At 44.4% G+C, this 21,463-nt stretch overlaps 1 protein-coding gene across 1 annotated transcript in view; it reads left to right on the plus strand.

The window, feature by feature from the left end:
- pi4kab (phosphatidylinositol 4-kinase, catalytic, alpha b) overlaps window positions 1-21,463 on the plus strand; it is a 314,691-nt gene that overhangs the window by 196,932 nt on the left and 96,296 nt on the right. Inside the window, exons 31-33 of the mRNA XM_059943702.1 lie at window positions 866-1,022; window positions 4,795-4,922; window positions 10,475-10,633. Coding sequence (XP_059799685.1) covers window positions 866-1,022; window positions 4,795-4,922; window positions 10,475-10,633 — 444 coding nt within the window. The remainder of the gene's footprint in view (window positions 1-865; window positions 1,023-4,794; window positions 4,923-10,474; window positions 10,634-21,463) is intronic.

Below are 21,463 nucleotides of genomic sequence, written 5' to 3' on the forward strand. Positions count from 1 at the left end.
GACCATGACCGCCCATGTTATAAGACACGGCACTTAATGAATGAATGAACAGGGAATGTCAAAACTACAGTACCATGCAAAAGTCTTAGGCGCATATATATGTAGCTAGGGTGCCCAAGATTTTAGTACAGTACTATAGTAATTATACATGTTGCACTGTACTGTTGCCACAAAGAAAAACAAATTTCATGACATATGTGAGTGATGATAAACCTGTTTCTGATATAGATCTTTATTGTGGACTGAGAGTGGGAAGGGGACAGGGAGAGGGAGATCACGGTTGGGAAAAGGGGAAGGTTACAGGAAGCACCAGGGAGACATTCTGTAATGACTACTAAACCAATTGTTTGGAATCAAATGACCTGGCCTTGTGTCTCAGGGCTGGGTGTGTCTGCACCACCCTCTCTCCCCCCCCCACCACCCCTGGCGCTCCGTCTCTACCACATGTCCCACACCCCTTCATCATCTGCCAGATTTACAAACTTGCTCTCTGCTCCACATTGGCAAATACAGTACTGTGCAGAAGTCTTAGACACACCTATATATGCATAGCTAGGGTACTTACATAGAGTGGGTGTTTGGAATGCCCTTCCGGGGTGGTGGCAGAGGCTGAGACTTTAGATACATTTGAGGGAGTCTTAGATAAGTGCATGGATGAATTGGAAATGTAGAACTTTATGGGCGGAAAGAGTTAGATGGATCTTGAAGTAGGCTAAAAGATCAGCATAATATTGTGGGCTGGAGGGCCTGTACTGTTAACAAAGGCAAAAATATAGTCTTCACTTCCTGTTAATTATATCAGCTCATAGTGATTATCAGTTTGTTTAACATTTCAAGGGTTTCAGTATTTCCTTCCCTTCTGCAGGTGGCAGGAATGATCGAGTTCTCCGAAGCGACTGGTTGGCAGTCCGACCTGAACAAGATCATGATTAAAAAACTGAACGATGCACTGGGATCAGTCGACACTGACGCGTACACACAGTCCATGTTCAACCTCACAGCTCTGCTCATCCGCAGAGAGGGTGAGCAGTATATTTATAAAAAAATTTCCAACAGATATGCTTGCTACTTTGCAAAACTATATATTCTGCATTACACAGTACAACTGAGCTGTTTTGTGCCTGGCTAACACTTTTCTATGTTGTCTAGGATATGGCATATAGATAAAGATTTATTTGTTGTATGTACATCAAAACATGCATCAAAACGCCTTCTTTTGCATCAAACTAAATTAACGTCAAAAGATGTGGGCATCATATGTTACAGTGACAGTGTTCTGCAGTGGTATGCAAAGGGGATCAAAAGATTGAATTTATTGAAGCAACACACACAGACAGCTGGAGGAACTCAGCAGTTCAGACAGCATCTATGGAAAAAGTAAACAGTCATTGTTTTGTTGGATTAAGAAGGGAGGTGAGTGGAGGGGAAGAGGCTAGCTAGGTGAAGCGACGTGGGTGGGAAAGGTAAAGGGCTGAAGAGGAAGGAATCTGATAGGAGAGGAGAGTGGACCATATAAGAAAAGCAAGGAGGAGAGGACTCAGAAATAATAGGCAGTTGAGAAGAAGTGAAAGGTCAGAGTGGGGAATAGAGGAGGGTGGGGTGATTTGTTCATCGTAAGGACAAATTGATGTTCATGTCATCAGGTATCCAGACAGAATATAAGTTGTTGCTCCTCCACCCTGATAGTGGCCTCGTCTTGGCACAAGAGTAAGCCATGGAGTAACACATTGGAAAGGGAATGGAAATCAGAATTAAAATGTTTGGCCATCGGAAAGTTCCACTTGTGGTGGATGGTGTGGGGTTTTATTGAACTTACTGAAGGTTTAGAAGCTCTAAATCAATGTGCAAGGCTGAGAAATTCAAGTGAGGTCCTTTGCATCAAGTGCAAAGTTTATTAACTGTTGCTGGTTGTATTCTACTTATGAAATTCAGTTTCTTTGAGTTTGTCAGAGCTGAATTTTAGAAAGGAAATCCAGTACACCTCCACTTCCAAATTGTACATTAAACATCAACAACCAAGGATGAATTTCTTCCTGCCATTATCTAGTACCTCAACAGCAGAGAGCTGTTAATATCCCCTTTGGACCGCTCTGTAACTGAAGATAAGTAAAAATAACGGCTGTGAAGATCCCTTCTGCACCTGGCGACCCTGTGATCTCTGTCTTGGAGGCCGATGTCAGGCTGTCTTTCAGGAGGGTGAAGTTTCGCCAGACCTTGATGGAGTACCTGGTAAGGCTCTGAAAATCTGTGTCAACCAACTGGTGGGAGTATTCAAAGACATTTTCAACCTCTCATTGCTACAATCATAAGTTCCCACTTGCTTCAAAAAGGCAGCAACTATACCAGTGCATAAGAAAAGTAGTGTGAGCTGCCTCAACGACCATTGTCCAATGGCATTCACATCTATAGTGATGAAGTGCTTTGAGAGGTTGGTCATAGCTAACACCTGCCTCAGCAAGGAGATGGGCCCACAGCAATTTGTCTATCACCTCAGTATGTCTACAGCAGACTCAATCTCAATGGCTCTTCACATGGCCTTAAATCACCTGGACAACAAACACCCATGGCAAGATGCTGTTCATTGAATATAGTCAGCGTTTAACACCATCATTCCACAGTCTTGGTCGATAAGCTACAGAACCTAGGCCTCTGTACCTCCCTCCAACTGCAGAAGGCCTTTAACTGGAAGACCACAATCTTGGCGATCGGTGATAATATCTCCTCCTCACTGACGATCAACACTGTTGCACCTCAGGGGTGTGTGCTTAGCCCACTGCTCCACTCCCTCTATACCCATGACTGTGACTAGGTATTACTCAGATGCTATCTATAAATTTGCAGATGATACAGCCATTGTTGGTAAAATCTCAGATGGAGATGAGAAGGCATACAGGAGTGAGATATACCAACTAGTTGAGTGGTGTTGCAGCAACAACCTTGCACTCAGTGTTAGTAAGAAGAAAAAGCTGATTGTGACTTCAGCAAGAGTAAGATGAGGGAACACGAACCAATCCTCATAGAGGAATTGGAAGTAGAAAAAGTGAACATTTTCAAGTTCTTGGGTGTCAAGATCACTGAGGATCAAACCTGGTCCCAACATACCGATACAGCTAGCAATGGCACAAAACTTTAATATAGCGCTATGGTTAAAAGACACGCATCTCTCTAGCTCAGCTGTTTTGTAACAGGATTCAAATGAGGTTCATGGAAATGATTCCGGGGTTGAATCATATGATGAGCCTGTACTCACTAGAATTCAGGAGAATTGGGGTGGGGGGCACAGATCTCACTGAAATCTATCAGATGTTGAAAAGCCTCAATGGAATGAATGTGGAGAGGAACTTCGAGTTTTCATTTCATTATGTAGACAGTTTTTATCCCTTCTCTGACCATTAATTAAGATTTTTTTGAGGCACACGATAGTGTAGCTGTTACCATGACACTATTACAGCTCAGGGTGCATCTCCAGTTCCATCAGAGAGGAGTATTACATTCTCCCTGTGACTGCGTGGGTTTCCTCCCACAGCCTAAAGCCGTACTGGTTGGTAGGTTAATTGGTCATTGTAAATTGTCCTGTGATTAGACTTGGATTAAATTGAGGGATTCCTGGGCAGCGTGGCTCGAAAGTCTGGAAGGGCCTACACCATGCTGTATCTTAATCAATCAGTAAATAAACAAACAAAGAAATAAATACATGGAGTTTCTTGTGGTGGGGTCATCTAAAACCAGAGGACACAGCCTCGGAATACAGGGGCGTCGTTTTAGAATGGAGATGAGGAGGAACTTCTTTAGCCAGGGAATTGTGAATCTGTGGAATGTGCTGCCATAGGTGGCTGTCAAAGCCAAGTCATTGAATGTATTTATGACAGAGCTTGATTAGTCAGGGTATGAAGGAATACGAGGAGACGGCATGAGATTGTGCTGAGTGGGAAATGATCAGTCATGATGAAATGGCAGTGCAGACTTGATGACAAATGGCCTAAATCTGCTCCTATTTGGTGGGAGGAAACCAGAGCACCTGGAGAAAACCCATGTGGTCACGGGGAGAAGTTACAAACTCCTTACAGGCAGCAATGGGACATGAACCCAGGTCGCTGTTACTGTAATAACAAAATGCAGAAGAATCTGCCACTGTTGTCACCCTGTAAATAATTACCCTTGGAAAATGATTTGGGGAGGCAGGCTTTGAAACTGGGTGGAAAACGAGTTAAACTAAAGAGGTTGAACAGAAAGCAAGCCTCAAATTTTATATTAATGCGCGAAAGTATTGAGGAATTGGTACTTTAGTGAAGTGAATATGTTCCAGCCAACAGGAAATGTTAGCTCTTCTTCCTCATAAATCAGCAAGATTGGCACTTGGAGCTAAACCCTATCATTATTTAATAGTTTATCTGTACAATAGATGAGCTTGCAATAATGATCTACTGAAGCCTCGGAGGTTCAATTTGAGCTAATGCTGCCATTAAACAGAGCTTGTGATTACTTGTGTAGCTGTTTAATTTACAAAGGGGCTGTGGATGGAAGTTTTTTGATCAATAATTGCACCAAAATGTTCACAAACTGCATTATTTTTCACTAATGCTTCTTACCACTTCACCATCTTGTAGTCCATTTCAAATTGAGAGGAATACTTAGTTTCACAGAATACAAAAATGTTCTCTGAGTTCCTCCAGCATTTTGTGTATGTTGCTTTTGAATTCCAGCAGCTGCAGAATTTCTTGTGTTCATGATTCTCTGTTTTCTTTGTGTGTGTGTGTGTGTGTGTGTGTTTTATTTTCTCTGCCCCCCTTCTAGCCTGTGATTCTCAGCTCCTTCACCATCTTTGCTGGGCCCCTCTGCGGATGTTCACAGCCATGGGCATGGAGACTGCTGTGGCCTGCTGGGAGTGGCTGCTGGCCGCAAAGAATGGCATCGAAGTGCCGGTCAGTATTGTTCATTTAACTAACAATTCTCCTTCTGAAACTTAGCCTAAGTGGCCACTTTCGTTAATGTAAATATTTTTGCTTAATTATTTATTTATTGAGATACAGCGCCGAAGAGGCCCTTATGGCAATTCCCTGATTTAATCGTAGCCCAATCACGAGACAATTTACAATGACCAATTAACCTATTAATTGCTTTGGATTGTGGGAGGAAACCAGAGCACCTGGAGCATGTGGTCACAGGGAGAAGTTACAAACTCCTTACAGGCAGCAATGGGACATGAACCCAGGTCGCTGTTACTGTAAAGCATTGGATCTACCACTACGTTACCCTGCCATACCAAAATATCAGCTAGCCAACCATGTGGCTGCTTCAATGCATTAAAGCATATAGAAATGCTGAGGAAGTTCAGTTTTTGTTCAGACCAAACATCAGGGTGGGGAGGACTTGTGATCAAGTGACTAACCAGCAAGCAGCTGTTCTGTGGGCGAAAGTACCTTGTTAATGAGAAAGCTCGGAGGAAAATGGCCAGACTGGTCCAAACTGACAGGAAAACAACAGTAACTCAAATAACCGTGTGTTGCTACAATGATGTGCAGAAGAACATCTCTGAATGCACAAAATATTGAGCTTGAAGTGGATGGTACAGCAGCAGAAGACTACGCCAAGTTTCACTCCTGTAGTAATAAAGTAGCCATTGAATGTACGTTGCTACAATTAAGCATTTGAGTTACTGCAGTTTGCATTCTCAATGCCCAAAGGTTGGATGAACTTTGAGTAAAAGAAAAGTCATTAAAGTAGAAGTCATTGCTAAATGGATGCCTCCCTACTTTAAAATTAGACTATTTTTGAGACCTCACATATCCTGCTGTTTTCTGTAAGGAGTTTATACAGTTCTCTCTGTGACTGTGTGGGATTCCTCCCACTGCTCTGGTTTCCTCCCATACTCCAAAGACTTATCCGTTGGTAGGTTAATTGGTCGTTGTAAACTGTTCTGTGATTAGGCCGGGGTTATAAATTGGGGTTTGCGTGGCTCGAAAGGCCGGAAGGGCCAGTTCCACACTGTATCTCAATAAATAAAATCTTTAGATTAGGGGTTCCCAACCTGGGGTCCACCGACCCCTCAGTTAATGGCTTAAAAACAGTTGGGAACCCTGCCTTAGATAAACTAAAAGCATACATTTGAGAAAATAATCTACCAATGCTAACCTGCTCTGCACTCTTGGTTTAGGTAACTCATGAGGCACAGAGGCAGATTAATTGATTTGCCTTTCCCTTTGGTCTTTTCTCATTTGACCTTTCAATCACCTTGTATTGGATTCACTTTTAAGATCCATTTATCTCTAAAGTTACAAGGATATGTTCATTCTTTAAGATTTTAATTGGAATTGCTAGTTCAAAAATGTAAACCTGACTGTGGTAGACAAATGTCATTTTGAAATAGTGTTGTAACATGAATAGAATCACCAGAAAGATGCTGCTGGTAGATATAAAGTAGTCTTTTATTCAGGCCAGACACACAGACAAGCTGACAGCCTTTGGAGTCACTCGAGAGGGGTTTTCCAATCTAAGTTTTCATATGTTAAAGAACAAAGGTAACAGGACAATTTCTGTAGTTACAATATCCCATACTGAGTCTTCCCACCAACACCCAAAGTAAGTGTTAATTACTGTGGTGTCTGAGTCTTAATCACACAATGGCCAGTTGATTACATTCATGCACATGCAGACATGTCAACCAATTGGATGTCTTCTGGTCAGCAATTTACTGTTCTGAGCTGCATTTTTTGAATTCAATCCACAATCCACATTAATGTCTGAAGGTTGGTTGCTGAAGTTATTATTTGCTATATACCCTAACCAGCATACTCCCTAATAATAGAATAAAAGTTCATTGCAAGAAGGTTTTGAATTATAAAAATTATTTAAAAAATCATAATTTAAGAGTATGTCACCATCTGTCCAGTGATATAGTAATAGAAGAGTGGATCATTGGTTGTTACAGTTGAAAGATTTTTGATGTTGTTTTGGTCAGTTGTATTTGCCCTTGGCTGTCCTTCAACTAATGTAGGGCAAATCTACTTATTCAGGAGTGTTTCTGCTCTATGTTCCTGTCACGTTCAGTGAAAAGTGAAAGCAGGATTTGCATCAACTATAATGCCTTTCACAGCAGTGCCCCTGCTCACTGATGGAAATATCTAATCAGTCAATCATGGCAGCAATTCAGAGCATAAAAGCATTCAGGCAGGGTTAAGAAGTTCAGTTGTTGTTCAAACCAAATATCAGAAGGTGGAAGAAATGTGATGTAAGTGACTTTCACCATGGAATGATTGTTGGTGCCAGATGGGCTGGTTTGAGTATCTCACAAACTGCTGGTCTCCTGGGATTTTCATGAACATTTGTCTCTACAGTTTACAAACAAAACCAAAAACACTTTTGAGACAATAGAAAGGATTGATTTTTTTCTCTCTTTTCCATTCAAATTTTAAAGTAAGTTTATTGTTTTACCCTAAACTTTAATAAACTTTAGGTTCATTTCCTTCCTGTCATTTACAGAAAAAAATAAATGCAATAGAATTTACCAAAAAGCTATATCTAAACAAAGACTGAAACACAACCAGTCTACAAAAGAAGACAAACTATGCAAATTAAAAATAATACTGACAACATGAGTTGTAAAGAGTTCCAGAAAGTGAGTCTGTAGGTTGTAGAATTAGTTCAGAATTGTAATGGTTGAAGTTTCCACACCAGTTCAGGAGTCTGATGGTTGTAGTGTAATTAACTGCTTTATGAACTGGGTGGTGTGGCTTAATTGAGATAAATTCTTCCTTGGGAACAGTATCAACCCTCCATTGTAAGTCCCTCAACATTGTCCAGCCTCATGAGTTTAGATCCATTACCTGATCTTCTTTTCTCAGTTCTCTATCAACCCCTCTGCAAAGCCCCCGTATGTTCTCCTGGTGACCATCTGGGTTTCTTCCATCTGTTCCAGTTTCCTCCCACATTCTAAAGACATACCAGTTATGGTTAGGTTAGTAAGTTGTGTGCATGCTGTGTTGGTATTTGATGCTCTTCTGTTCACCCCTGTCAGTCAGCCTGCCTGTTGCTTATTTATTTATTAAGATATGCTGTGGTCTTCCAGTCTTTCGAGTCACAGTGCCCAGCAAACCCCCCCCCCCACCCAACCTAATTTAACCCTATTTAATCTAACCCGATTTAACCCTAACCTAATCACGGCACAAGTTATAATAACCAATTAACCACCCGACTGGTACATCTTTTGATGGTGGGAGGAGACTGAAGCACCCGGAGGAAATCACGCTGTCATAGGGAGAATGCACAGACGGTAGCGGGAATTGAACCCTGGTTGCTGGTACTGTAAAGTGTTGTGCTAACCACTACACTACCGTGTGATGGGAATTGAACCCGGGTCACTGGTACTGTAAAGTGTTGTGCTAACCACTACACTACCGTGTGACGGGAATTGAACCAGGGTCACTGGTACTGTAAAGCGTTGTGCTAACCACTACAGTACTGTGTGATGGGATTTGAACCCGGGTCACTGGTACTGTAAAGCGTTGTGCTAACCACTACACTACTGTGTGATGGGATTTGAACCCTGGTTGCTGGTACTGTAAAGCGTTGTGCTAACCACTACACTACTGTGCCACCCGATAGTATCTTTCATCTGTTTATTTTACAAGTTAAATTGTTTCTGAACAATACCTTGAATTGCTTTTAAGACAACCTAACCCAGGAGTTCCCAACCTTTTTGATGCCATGAACCAATACCATTAAGCAAGGGGTCTGTGGACCCCAGGTTAGGAACTACTGCTGTAGCCCAAAGTCATCCTGGGAAGTAAACTGACCGATTTCAGAAGTCATGTCCCCAACCCAGTATAACCAGCGAAAAGAGTCAGCAAATGTTAATTCATCTGCCAAAGGGAAAGATACTGAAGACTAAGCGTTCCTTTCTACAGAAACAATTTCTGTGTGTTCTCTCCTCTATATTGCTGTGTCTTTTGGTATTTGAAGGCTATTTTACCAGCTTAAGAAAGCTGCTTCATAGTGACCCAGAAGAAATAATTTTACATATCCTGAGTGCAGTAAGGAATATGATCAACTCTTTTGGCTCTAAAACAGACAATATACTTAGACTCACACAGCAGACAAGTAGGCAATGTAGGCTAGCTGCTTGAAAAAGCTTTCTTCAGCCTCTCCTTTCCCAAAGCCCTGTAATTTTATATATTTTTAAGTATATTTATATTTTTTAACAATTTCAATCTGAAGGCTGACTGCCATTGAAACTGTTTCTATCACTCTTTGGGGATAGTGTATCTAGACTAGGGGTCGGCAACCTTTACCACTGAAAGAGCCATATGGACCCATTTCCCACAGAAAAGAAAACATTGGGAGCCACAAAACCCGTTTGACATTTAAAATGAAATAACACTGCATACAACGGTTTTTTTTTGCCTTTATGCTATGTATAAACAAACTATAATGTGTTGCATTTATGAAATTGATGAACTCCTGCAGAGAAAACGAAATTACATTTCTGCATGCAACAAAAACATTTTGAACTCCGAAAAAAAGACGTTGGGTTGAAGGTTACTCCATAGTTAGCCTACCTTGGATCAAAAAATTAAAAGAAATCGCGCACTGGCGAGTGTCAGGCATTGGCAGTGGTGACGTATATTAATAGCGATAAAAAACACGTAGCGGTGTGCTACACGCAGCGCTAAAATAACATCACTGCAGTCAAAGATAACTTTATTCGAACTAAACAACCTTGCTTTAAAGCCTCCCTCAACCTGCCCCCCGTGGGCGTGGATGCTCCAAAAGACACGTACTCACAAACCGCCGTAGGCTATCTCCCTTAGCCGGAACGGTGGCTAATTGTGAGCCGGTATAGATGTGCCAGGAAATGGGGTCGCCACAACATTTTATTTAGATTGTACAAGATCACCATAATCTTCAAATTTCGAATTACATATCAAAAACTAACAAACTAACATAAAATACATTTTAATTAAATACTCATCATTTATTTTCCAAAGCCACGGGGAGCCGCAGCATAGAGATGAAAGAGTTGCATGCGGCTCTGGAGCCGCGGGTTGCCGACCCCCGATCTAGACCAAAGTTGAGGTCAGGGTCTAGTATTTGTCATCTGCACAATTTAATGTTTGCAATGGGAAACTTACTGCAGCAGCATCAAAGACAGAACATTCACAGGAAAAACATAAATTAAATGTAACTTATATAAGAAAGAACACAACTGGAACAAAAGAAGCAAGTTGCATTGTAATTCAAAGTGTTCACAGTGATTGTTATACCAAGGTAGTGATTAGGGTTGTGGAACTTGGTTCAAGAACCAAATGGTTAAAAGAAAATACAGTAGCTATCCTTGAACAATCGTATATATTTTTATCTAAGAATCAGCTTTGTGAGCAAAATTGCTTCCTTAAATGCAAAAGTCTTGATGCATTGCATCTTTGGTTTATTTGCCAGTGACGACAAGGAACACTTATTGTTTGCTTGTTATCTGCAGTTCATGCGGGAAATGGTTGGAGCCTGGCAGATGACAGTGCAGCAGAAGATTGGCCTCTTCTCAGAGGAGAAGAGAGAAGCTGACCCATTAGCAGCTTCTGAGGAGAGCCAACCTATGCCCTGTCCCCCTGAAGTTACACCCCACCACATCTGGATAGAGGCAAGTATAAGGACTTCCCTGACTCTTAGCAAACGCAAGATGGTACCTGTGAATTGTTTTAGGCTGTCCTTGGATACCACAACATTTCCTAATTATTTATTATTCTGTTCAAGATTGCCAAGGTCAAGTCAAGTTTATTGTCATTTAACTATATACATGTATACCGTCAAACGAGGCAACATTGCTCCAAACTGGAGTATAAGGCACAGCAGTTCACATAACACACACTTTAAGAATATAAAGGGTATAAGAGAATCGAGGGTAGATATAGGACCAGTACAAGATAACACTGGAGATACTGTAATGAGAGATGCAGAGATGGCAGAGGAACTGAATGCATATTTTGCATCAGTCTCCACAGTGGAAGATGTCTGCATTATACCGGACATTCAAGAGTGTCAGGGAAGTGAAGTTTGTGCAGTGAAAATTATGACTGAGAAGGTGCTCAGGAAGCTGAATGGTCTGAGGGTGGGTAAATCTCCTGGACCTGATGGAATGCACTCTCGGGTTCTGAAGGAAGTAGGTGGAGAGATTGCAGAGGCATTTACAATGATCTTTCAAGAATCGACAGATTCTGGCATTGTACCAGATGACTGGAAACATGCAAATGTTACTCCGCTATTTAACAAGGATAGGAGGCAGCAGAAAGGAATCTATAGACCTGTTAGACTGATGTCTAACAGTTGGGAAGTTGTTGAAATCAATTGTTAGGGATGAGATTACGGGAGTACCTGAAGGCACATGACAAGATAGTCCAAAGCCAGCATGGTTTCCTGAAAGGAAGATCCTGCCTGACAAACCTACTGCAGTTTTTTTGAGGAAATTACAAGCAGGGTTGACGAAGGAGATGCAGTAGATGTGGTGTACTTGGATTTTCAGAAGGCCTTTAACAAGGTGCTGCACGAGGCTGCTTAGCAAGATAAGAGCCCTTGGAACTACAGGGAAGTTACTAGTGTGGGTGGAGCATTGGCTGGTCAGCAGAAAACAGAGGGTAGGAATAAAGGGATCCTATTTAGGCTGGCTGCCGGTTACCAGTAGAGTTCCACAGGTGTTGGGACTGCTGCTTTTTACAATGTATGTCAATGATTTGGACTACAGTATTAATGGATTTGTGGCTAAATTTGTCAGTGATACAAAGATAGGTGGAAGAGTGGGTAGGGTTGAGGAAACAGAGAGACTTAGGTAGTTCAGGGGAATGGGCAAATAAGTGGCACGTGAAATACAGTGTTGGAAAGTGTATGGTCATGCACTTTGGTGGAAGAAATAAACAGGCAGACTATTATTTAGATGGGAGAATTCAAAATGCAAAGATGCAAAGGGACTTGGGAGTCCTTGTGCAAGATACCCTAACGGTTAACCTCCAGGTTGAGTTGGTTGTGAAGAAGGCGAATGCAATGTTGGCATTCATTTCTAGAGATATAGAATATAAGAACAGAGATGTGATGTTGAGGCTCTGTAAGGCACTGGTGAGACCACACTTGGAGTATTGTGTGCAGTTTTCGGCTCCTTATTTTAGAAAGGATATACTGACATGGAGAGGGTTCAGAGAAGATTCACGAGAATGATTCTAGGAATGAAAGGGTTACCGTATGAGGAGTGTCTGGCAGCTCTTGAGTTGTATTCCCTGGAGTTCAGGAGAATGAATGGGGATCTCATAGACACATTCCGAACAGTAAAGGGCCTGAACAGATTAGATATGGCAAAATTATTTCCCATGGTAAGGGATTCTAAGGCAAGATGGCATGACTTCAGGATTGAAGGATGTCCTTTTAGAACGAAGTTGCAGAGAAATTACTTTAGTCAGAGGGTGCTAAATCTGTGGAATTTGTTACCACAAGCAGCTGTGGAGGCCAAGTTATTGGGTGTATTTAAGGCAGAGATAGATAGGTTCTTCATTAGCCAGGGCATCAAAGGATATGGAGAGAAGGCAGGGGAGTGGGGATGACTAGTAGAATTGGATCAGCCCATGATTGAATGGCTGAGCAGACTCGATGGGTGGGTTGGCATACTTCTGCTCCTATATCTTATGGTCTTATGGTCATATAACTCACAATAACTTGAAAAAGTAAGAATTAAGTCTACTACAAATGAATAAATTACACATAGATAAACAAAGCAAAGTGCATAGATTAAATATTGTCAGGTACAGAACAGATTAACCAGTGATACTTTGAATGCAATGCAGCAGGGAGTTCAGAAGCTTAATGGCCTGAGGAAAGAAGCTGTTTCCTGTCCTAACCATTCTTGTTTTTTATGCATTGGAGTCTCCTGCCTGATTATAGAAAGTCAGAGGATGCTGGATGGACGGATGGGATCTTTGATAATACTAAGGTCCCTGAATATGCAGCGCTCCTGATAAATGTTCTCAAAGGACTGTAGGGAGACCCCTATGATCCTCTTGGGTGTTCTCACTGTCCTTGTAGGAACTTCCAGTCTGATGCTCTGCTGCTCCACTACCAGATAGAGATGCAGCTTGTTAGGACACTCCCAGCGATGCTTCCTCTAAAGTGCGGTTAAGATGGGCATCCCCCCGGTAAACTGTTAGTTACTGCTCCTGCTACATCTAAATATAAGTTAAATAAAACTGTAACTGTGCCACAGTTTATCACTGTGCAATTATGCAAAATGTTTTATGGTAGCATAGTGGTTAGCGCAATGCTTTACAGTTCAGGCAACCCATGTTCAATTCTGTCTGGAAGGAGTTAGCACATTCTTCTCCCATGACCACGTGGGTTTCCTGCAGGTGCTTTGGTTTCCACTCACAGTCCAAAGATGTACCAGTCAGAAGGTTAATTGGTCATTGTAAATTGTCTCCTGATTAGCCTGTGATTAAATGGAGAGGTTGCTGGGTGGTACGGCTGTAAGGGCCTATTCCGCACTGTATGTCAATATGTCATTAATTTTTAAAAAAAATTTTAACAATGTTAGAGAAACAGTGATTTCTTTATCTTCTGTTAATCTCTCCCCCTCCCTTCTTTTCTCTTTTTTTATTCCTCATTCTGGTTACCCATTCTTGTCTCCTCACCTGCCCATCACCTGTCTCTGGTTCCCCTCCTCCTTCCCATGGTCCACTGTCATCGCTTTTAGATTCCTCCTTCTGACGTTATTTGCTTCTTCCATGATTCACCTCCCAGTTCCTTACTGCATTCCCCCTCATCTGGACTCACATTCCTTACTGTATTCCTCATCCACCTGTTCACCAGGACTCACATTCCTTACTGTATTCCTCATCCACCTGTTCACCTTCCCCTCACCTGGACTCACATTCCTTACTGTATTCCTCATCCACCTGTTCACCTTCCCCTCACCTGGACTCACATTCCTTACTGTATTCCTCATCCACCTGTTCACCTTCCCCCCTCACCTGGAGTCACATTCTTTACTGTATTCCTCATCCACCTGTTCACCTTCCCCCCTCACCTGGAGTCACATTCTTTACTGTATTCCTCATCCACCTGTTCACCTGGACTCACATTCCTTACTGTATTCCTCATCCACCTGTTCACCTTCCCCTCACCTGGACTCACATTCCTTACTGCATTCCTCATCCACCTGTTCACCTTCCCCTCACCTGGACTCACATTCCTTACTGTATTCCTCATCCACCTGTTCACCTTCCCTTCACCTGGACTCACATTCCATACTGTATTCCTCATCCACCTGTTCACCTGTACTCACATTCCTTACTGTATTCCTCATCCAGCTGTTCACCTTCCCCTCACCTAGACTCGCATTCCTTACTGTAATCCTCATCCACCTGTTCACCTGGACTCACATTTGTTACTGTATTCCTCATCCACCTGTTCACCTGGACTCACATTCCATACTGTATTCCTCATCCACCTGTTCACCTTCCTCTCACCTAGACTCGCATTCCTTACTGTATTCCTCATCCACCTGTTCACCTTCCCCCTCACTTGGACTCACATTCCTTACTGTATTCCTCATCCACCTGTTCACCTGGACTCACATTCCTTACTGTATTCCTCATCCACCTGTTCACCTTCCCCTCACCTGGACTCATGTTCCTTACTGTATTCCTCATCCACCTGTTCACCTTCCCCTCACCTGGACTCATGTTCCTTACTGTATTCCTCATCCACCTGTTCACCTTCCCCTCACCTGGACTCACATTCCATACTGTATTCCTCATCCACCTGTTCACCTTCCCCCCTCACCTGGACTCACATTCCATACTGTATTCCTCATCCACCTGTTCACCTTCCCCTCACCTGGACTCATGTTCCTTACTGTATTCCTCATCCACCTGTTCACCTTCCCCTCACCTGGACTCATGTTCCTTACTGTATTCCTCATCCACCTGTTCACCTTCCCCTCACCTGGACTCATGTTCCTTACTGTATTCCTCATCCACCTGTTCACCTTCCCCCTCACTTGGACTCACATTCCTTACTGTAATCCTCATCCACCTGTTCACCTGGACTCACATTCGTTACTGTATTCCGCATCCACCTGTTCACCTGGACTCACATTCGTTACTGTATTCCACATCCACCTGTTCACCTGGACTCACATTCCTTACTGTATTCCTCATCCACCTGTTCACCTTCCCCTCACCTGGACTCACATTCCTTACTGTATTCCTCATCCACCTGTTCACCTTCCCCCTCACCTGTACTCACATTCCATACTGTATTCCTCATCCACCTGTTCACCTTCCCCTCACCTGGACTCACATTCCTTACTGCATTCCTCATCCACCTGTTCACCTTCCCCTCACCTGGACTCACATTCCATACTGTATTCCTCATCCACCTGTTCACCTTCCCCTCACCTGGACTCACATTCCATACTGTATTCCTCATCCACCTGTTCACCTGTACTCACATTCCTTACTGTATTCCTCATCCAGCTGTTCACCTTCCCCTCACCTAGACTCGCATTCCTTACTGCATTCCTCATCCACCTGTTCACCTTCCCCTCACTTGGACTCACATTCCTTACTGTATTCCTCATCCACCTGTTCACCTGGACTCCCATTCCTTACTGTATTCCTCATCCACCTGTTCACCTTCCCCTCACTTGGACTCACATTCCTTACTGTATTCCTCATCCACCTGTTCACCTGGACTCACATTCCTTACTGTATTCCTCATCCACCTGTTCACCTTCCCCTCACCTGGACTCATGTTCCTTACTGTATTCCTCATCCACCTGTTCACCTTCCCCTCACCTGGACTCATGTTCCTTACTGTATTCCTCATCCACCTGTTCACCTTCCCCTCACCTGGACTCACATTCCATACTGTATTCCTCATCCACCTGTTCACCTTCCCCCCTCACCTGGACTCACATTCCATACTGTATTCCTCATCCACCTGTTCACCTTCCCCTCACCTGGACTCATGTTCCTTACTGTATTCCTCATCCACCTGTTCACCTTCCCCTCACCTGGACTCATGTTCCTTACTGTATTCCTCATCCACCTGTTCACCTTCCCCCTCACTTGGACTCACATTCCTTACTGTATTCCTCATCCACCTGTTCACCTGGACTCACATTCCTTACTGTAATCCTCATCCACCTGTTCACCTGGACTCACATTCCTTACTGTAATCCTCATCCACCTGTTCACCTGGACTCACATTCGTTACTGTATTCCGCATCCACCTGTTCACCTGGACTCACATTCGTTACTGAATTCCGCATCCACCTGTTCACCTGGACTCACATTCGTTACTGTATTCCACATCCACCTGTTCACCTGGACTCACATTCCTTACTGTATTCCTCATCCACCTGTTCACCTTCCCCTCACCTGGACTCACATTCCTTACTGTATTCCTCATCCACCTGTTCACCTTCCCCCTCACCTGTACTCACATTCCATACTGTATTCCTCATCCACCTGTTCACCTTCCCCTCACCTGGACTCACATTCCTTACTGTATTCCTCATCCACCTGTTCACCTGGACTCACATTCGTTACTGAATTCCTCATCCACCTGTTCACCTTCCCCTCACCTGGACTCACATTCGTTACTGAATTCCTCATCCACCTGTTTACCTGGACTCACATTTTTTACTGTATTCCACATCCACCTGTTCACCTGGACTCACATTCCTTACTGTATTCCTCATCCACCTGTTCACCTTCCCCTCACCTGGACTCACATTCCTTACTGTATTCCTCATCCACCTGTTCACCTTCCCCCTCACCTGTACTCACATTCCATACTGTATTCCTCATCCACCTGTTCACCTTCCCCTCACCTGGACTCACATTCCTTACTGTATTCCTCATCCACCTGTTCACCTTCCCCTCACCTGGACTCACATTCCTTACTGTATTCCTCATCCACCTGTTCACCTTCCCCTCACCTGGACTCACATTCCTTACTGTATTCCTCATCCACCTGTTCCCCTGGACTCATGTTCCTTACTGTATTCCTCATCCACCTGTTCACCTTCCCCCTCACCTGGACTCATGTTCCTTACTGCATTCCCCTTGTACCCTCTCACCTTCCCCCTCACCTGAACTCAGCTGTCGCCTTCCAGCTTGTGCTCCTTCCCTTCCCATCATCACCTCCTTCTGGCTTCTGTCCCCTTCCTTTTCAATCCTGATGAAACGTTGACTCCACAGATGCTGCCTGATCTGCTGACTTCCTCCAGCATCTTGTGTGTGTTGTTCTGGATTTCCAGTATCTGCGGAATCTCTTAGGTTTAAGGTGGGAGGGGAATGATTTAAAAGGGGTCCCATCGGACAACTTCTCCACCCTGAGGTTGGTCTGTATATGGTCCAATAACGAGATGTAAAAGAAATTTGGACAGCATATGGAGGGAAAGATTTGTGGGCTAAATACAGGTATTCATAGAGGGGCTGGTAGTTTTGAGGAAATAGATAGGCTGCAGAAGGACTTAGACAGATTAGGAGAATGGGCAAAGAAGCTGCAGGTGGAATACAGTGTTGGATAGTGTATGGCCATGCACTTTGTTAGAAGAAATAAAAGCATAGACTATTTTATAAATGGAGGGAAAATTCAAATATCAGAGGTGCAAAGGGCTCAGGAGTCCTTACAACACACACAAAATGCTAGAGGAACTCAGCAGGCCAGGGAGCATCTGTGGAAAAGATCGCATCGTCGTTCGGGCGGAGACACTTCAGCAGGACTCATGCAGGATTCCCTAAAAGTTAATTTGCAGGTTGAGTCAGTGGCGAGGATGGCAACTACAATGTTAGCATTCATTTCAAGAGGATTAGAATATAAAAGCAAGGATATAATGCTGGGCCTTTAATAAACACTGGTGAGGCCCTACTTGCAATATTGTGAGTAGTTTTGGGACTCTTATATAGGAAAGGGTGTGCTGACATTGGAGATGGTTCAAAGGAGGTTCACGAAAATGATTCCAGAATTGAAAGGCTTGTCATATGAGGAGCATTTGATGGCTGTTGGCCATTGCTCACTGGAATTTACAAACCCCATTTCCAGAAATGTTGGGATATTTTCCAAAATGCAATAAAAACAAAAATCTTGATATGTTAATTCACGTGAACCCTTATTTAACTGACAAAAGTACAAAGAAAAGATTTTCAATAGTTTTACTGACCAACTTAATTGTATTTTATAAATATACACAGATTTAGAATTTGATGGCTGCAATACACTCAACAAAAGTTGGGACAGAGTTAAAATAAGATTGAAAAGTGCACAGAATATTCAAGTAACACTGGTTTGGAAGACTCCATATTAAGCAGGCTAATTGGTAGCCTGGGTATAAAAGTAGCATCCATCAAAGGCTCAGTCTTTGCAAGCAAGGATGGGTCGTGGCTCACCCCTTTATGCCAAAATTCGTGAGAGAATTGTTAGTCAGTTCAAAAGGAACATTTCCCAATGCAAGATTGCAGAGAATTTAGGTCTTTCAGCATCTACAGTACGTAATATTGTGAAAAGATTCAGAGAATTCAGAGACATCTCAGTGCGTAAAGGGCAAGGTGGGAAACCACTGTTGTGTTGAAAGCACGTGATCTTTGAGCCCTCGGACGGCACTGCCTAAGGAACCGTCATGCTACTGTGACAATTATAGCCACCTGGGCTCGGGAGTATTTTGGAAAACCATTTTCTCTTAACGCAGTCCATCGCTGCATCCAGAAATGCAACTTGAAACTGTATTACGCAAGGAGGAAGCCATACATCAACTCTATGCAGAAACGCCGTCGAGTTCTCTGGGTCTGAGCTCATCTCAGATGGATCGATAGACTGTGGAACTGTGTGCTGCGGTCAGATGAGTCCACATTTCAGCTAGTTTTCGGAAAAAACGGGCGTCGAGTTCTCCGTGCCAAAGATGAAAAAACCATCCTGATTGTTATCAGCAAAAGGTGCAAAAAACAGCATCTGTGATGGTATGGAGGTGCATCCGTGCCCACGGCATGAGTGAGTTGCATGTATGTGAAGGTACCATTGACTCTGAGGCGTATATTAGGATTTTAGAGAGACATATGGTGCCATCAAGGTGACGTCTCTTCCCGGGACATCCATGCTTATTTCAGCAGGACAATGCCAGACCACATTCTGCACGGGCTACAACAGCGTGGCTTTGTAGACACAGAGTGCGTGTTCTTGACTGGCCTGCTGCCAGTCCAGATCTTTCTCCTATTGAAAATGTATGGCACATCATGAAGATGAGAATCAGACAACAGAGACCACGGACTGTTGAGCAGCTGAAGTCTTATATCAAGCAAGAGTGGACAAAATTTCCAATTGCAAATCTACTACAATTAGTATCCTCAGTTCCAAAACGATTAAGAAGTGTTACTAAAAGGAAAGGTAATGTAACACAATGGTAAACATGCCTCTGTCTCAACTTTTGTTGAGTGTGTTGCAGCCCTCAAATTCTAAATTTGTGTATATTCACAAAATACAATTAAGTTGACCAGTAAAACTATTGAAAATCTTTTCTTTGTACTTTTGTCAGTTAAATAAAGGCTCACGTGAATTAACATATTGTCGTGGTGTGCTACATGCAGCGCTGAAATAACGACACGGAGTCGGTAAACTGCAGTTAAAAAAGATCTTATTCGAACTTCGCGGACTCTCTTTAAAGCCTCCCTGATCCCGCCTTCCCCGGGCGCGGATGCTGTAGGGGGCACGTATTCACGGTCCCGCGTGATCTTTTCCCTTTGTTGGTGAAGCAGACTTGGCGCCCTTTTGGGACTGGTCTTTATGCCGGCGCGCTGGCTGTTTGTGAGCCGGTTTGAGTGCGCTAGGAAGTGGGTCGCCACATAACTCCCCCCAGAACCAGCGATACACCCCCCCAATGTCCACAGTCTGGGCCGGACCCTGTTTGGGAGGTCGGCCTCTGCGCCACGGTGCCAGAAACTCGACCGGTTGCGCCACGTCCACATGGGCCCGTTTGAGTTGGTCCACCGTGAAAACCTCCTCTGTCCCCCCAACGTCCAGCACGAACATGGACCCGTTGTTCCTGATCACCGTAAACGGCCCCTCGTAGGGCCGCTGTAGCAGTGGTCAATGCCGGCCCCTTCGTACAAACACAAACTTACAGTTCTGCAGGTCTTTGGGTACGCAGGTCGGGTTCTGCCCATGCTGCGAAGTGGGCATGGGGGCCAGGTCGCCAAGCCTCTCACGTAGTCTGCCCAGGACTGCGGCGGGTTCTTCCTCGTGCCCCCTTGGGGCTGGTATGAACTCCCCAGGGACAACCAGGGGTGCGCCGTACACCAACTCAGCCGACGAGGTGTGCAGATCGTCTTTGTGTGCCATGCGGATGCCGAGTAGGACCCAGGGAAGCTCGTTCACCCAGTTAGCTCCTCTCAGGCGGGCCATTAAAGCTGACTTTAGGTGACGGTGGAAACGCTCCATTTGACTGTGGGTGGTAGGCAGTTGTGTGGTACAGCTGTGTCCCCAAAAGGCTGGCCATAGCTGACCACAGGCCGGAGGTGAACTGGGCGCCTCTGTCAGAGGTAATGTGGGCCGGTACACCAAAGCAGGATACCCAGGTGGCGATCAGTGCCCGTGCGCAAGATTCGGAGGTAGTGTCGGTGAGTGGGATCGCCTCTGGCCATCTGATGAACCGGTCCACGATAGCTCCGCACGACACTGGCAGGGGGCCCACGATACCCACATGAATGTGGTCAAAACACCGGTGGGTGGGGTGGAACTGCTGCGGCAGAGTTTTGGTGTGCTGCTGCACCTTGGCCGTCTGGCAGTGCATGCACGTTCTGGCCCTGTCACTGACCTGCTTGTGGAGTCCGTGCCAAACGAACCTGTTGGCTACCATCCAGACAGTTGTCCTGATGGAGGGGTGTGCTAAGTTATGAATGGAGTCGAAAATGCGTTGCCGCCAGGCTGACGGGACAGGGTTGGCCAGTGGTGACGTCACAGAGTAGGGTTCTCTCACCTGGGCCTACGGGGAGGTCCTGGAACTGCAAGCCGGAGACTGCAGTTCTGTAACTAGGGATCTCCTCGTCTGCCTGCTGCGCCTCTGCCAGCGCCTCAAAGTCTACCCCTTGGGAAAGGGCATGAATGTTAGGGCAAGAGAGTGCGTCCGCCACGACATGGTCCTTACCCGAGACGTGCCAGACATCCATCGTGTATTCAGAGATGTAGGACAGATGGCGCTGCTGGCGGGACGACCAGAGATCGGACACCTGCGTGAATGTAAAGGTAAGCGGCTTGTGGTCCGTGAACGCGGTGAAGTGCCTACCTTCTAAGAAGTACCTGAAATGCCGGATTGCCAGGTATAGCACCAACAGTTCCCGGTCGAAAGCACTGTATTTGAGCTCGGGTGGTCGCAGGTGTTTGCTGAAAAATGCCAGGGGTTGCCAGCGACCCTTGATGAGTTGCTCCAGTACCC

This window comes from Hypanus sabinus, chromosome 18 (genome assembly GCF_030144855.1).
Source record: "Hypanus sabinus isolate sHypSab1 chromosome 18, sHypSab1.hap1, whole genome shotgun sequence".
Classification (NCBI taxonomy): Eukaryota; Metazoa; Chordata; class Chondrichthyes; order Myliobatiformes; family Dasyatidae; genus Hypanus; species Hypanus sabinus.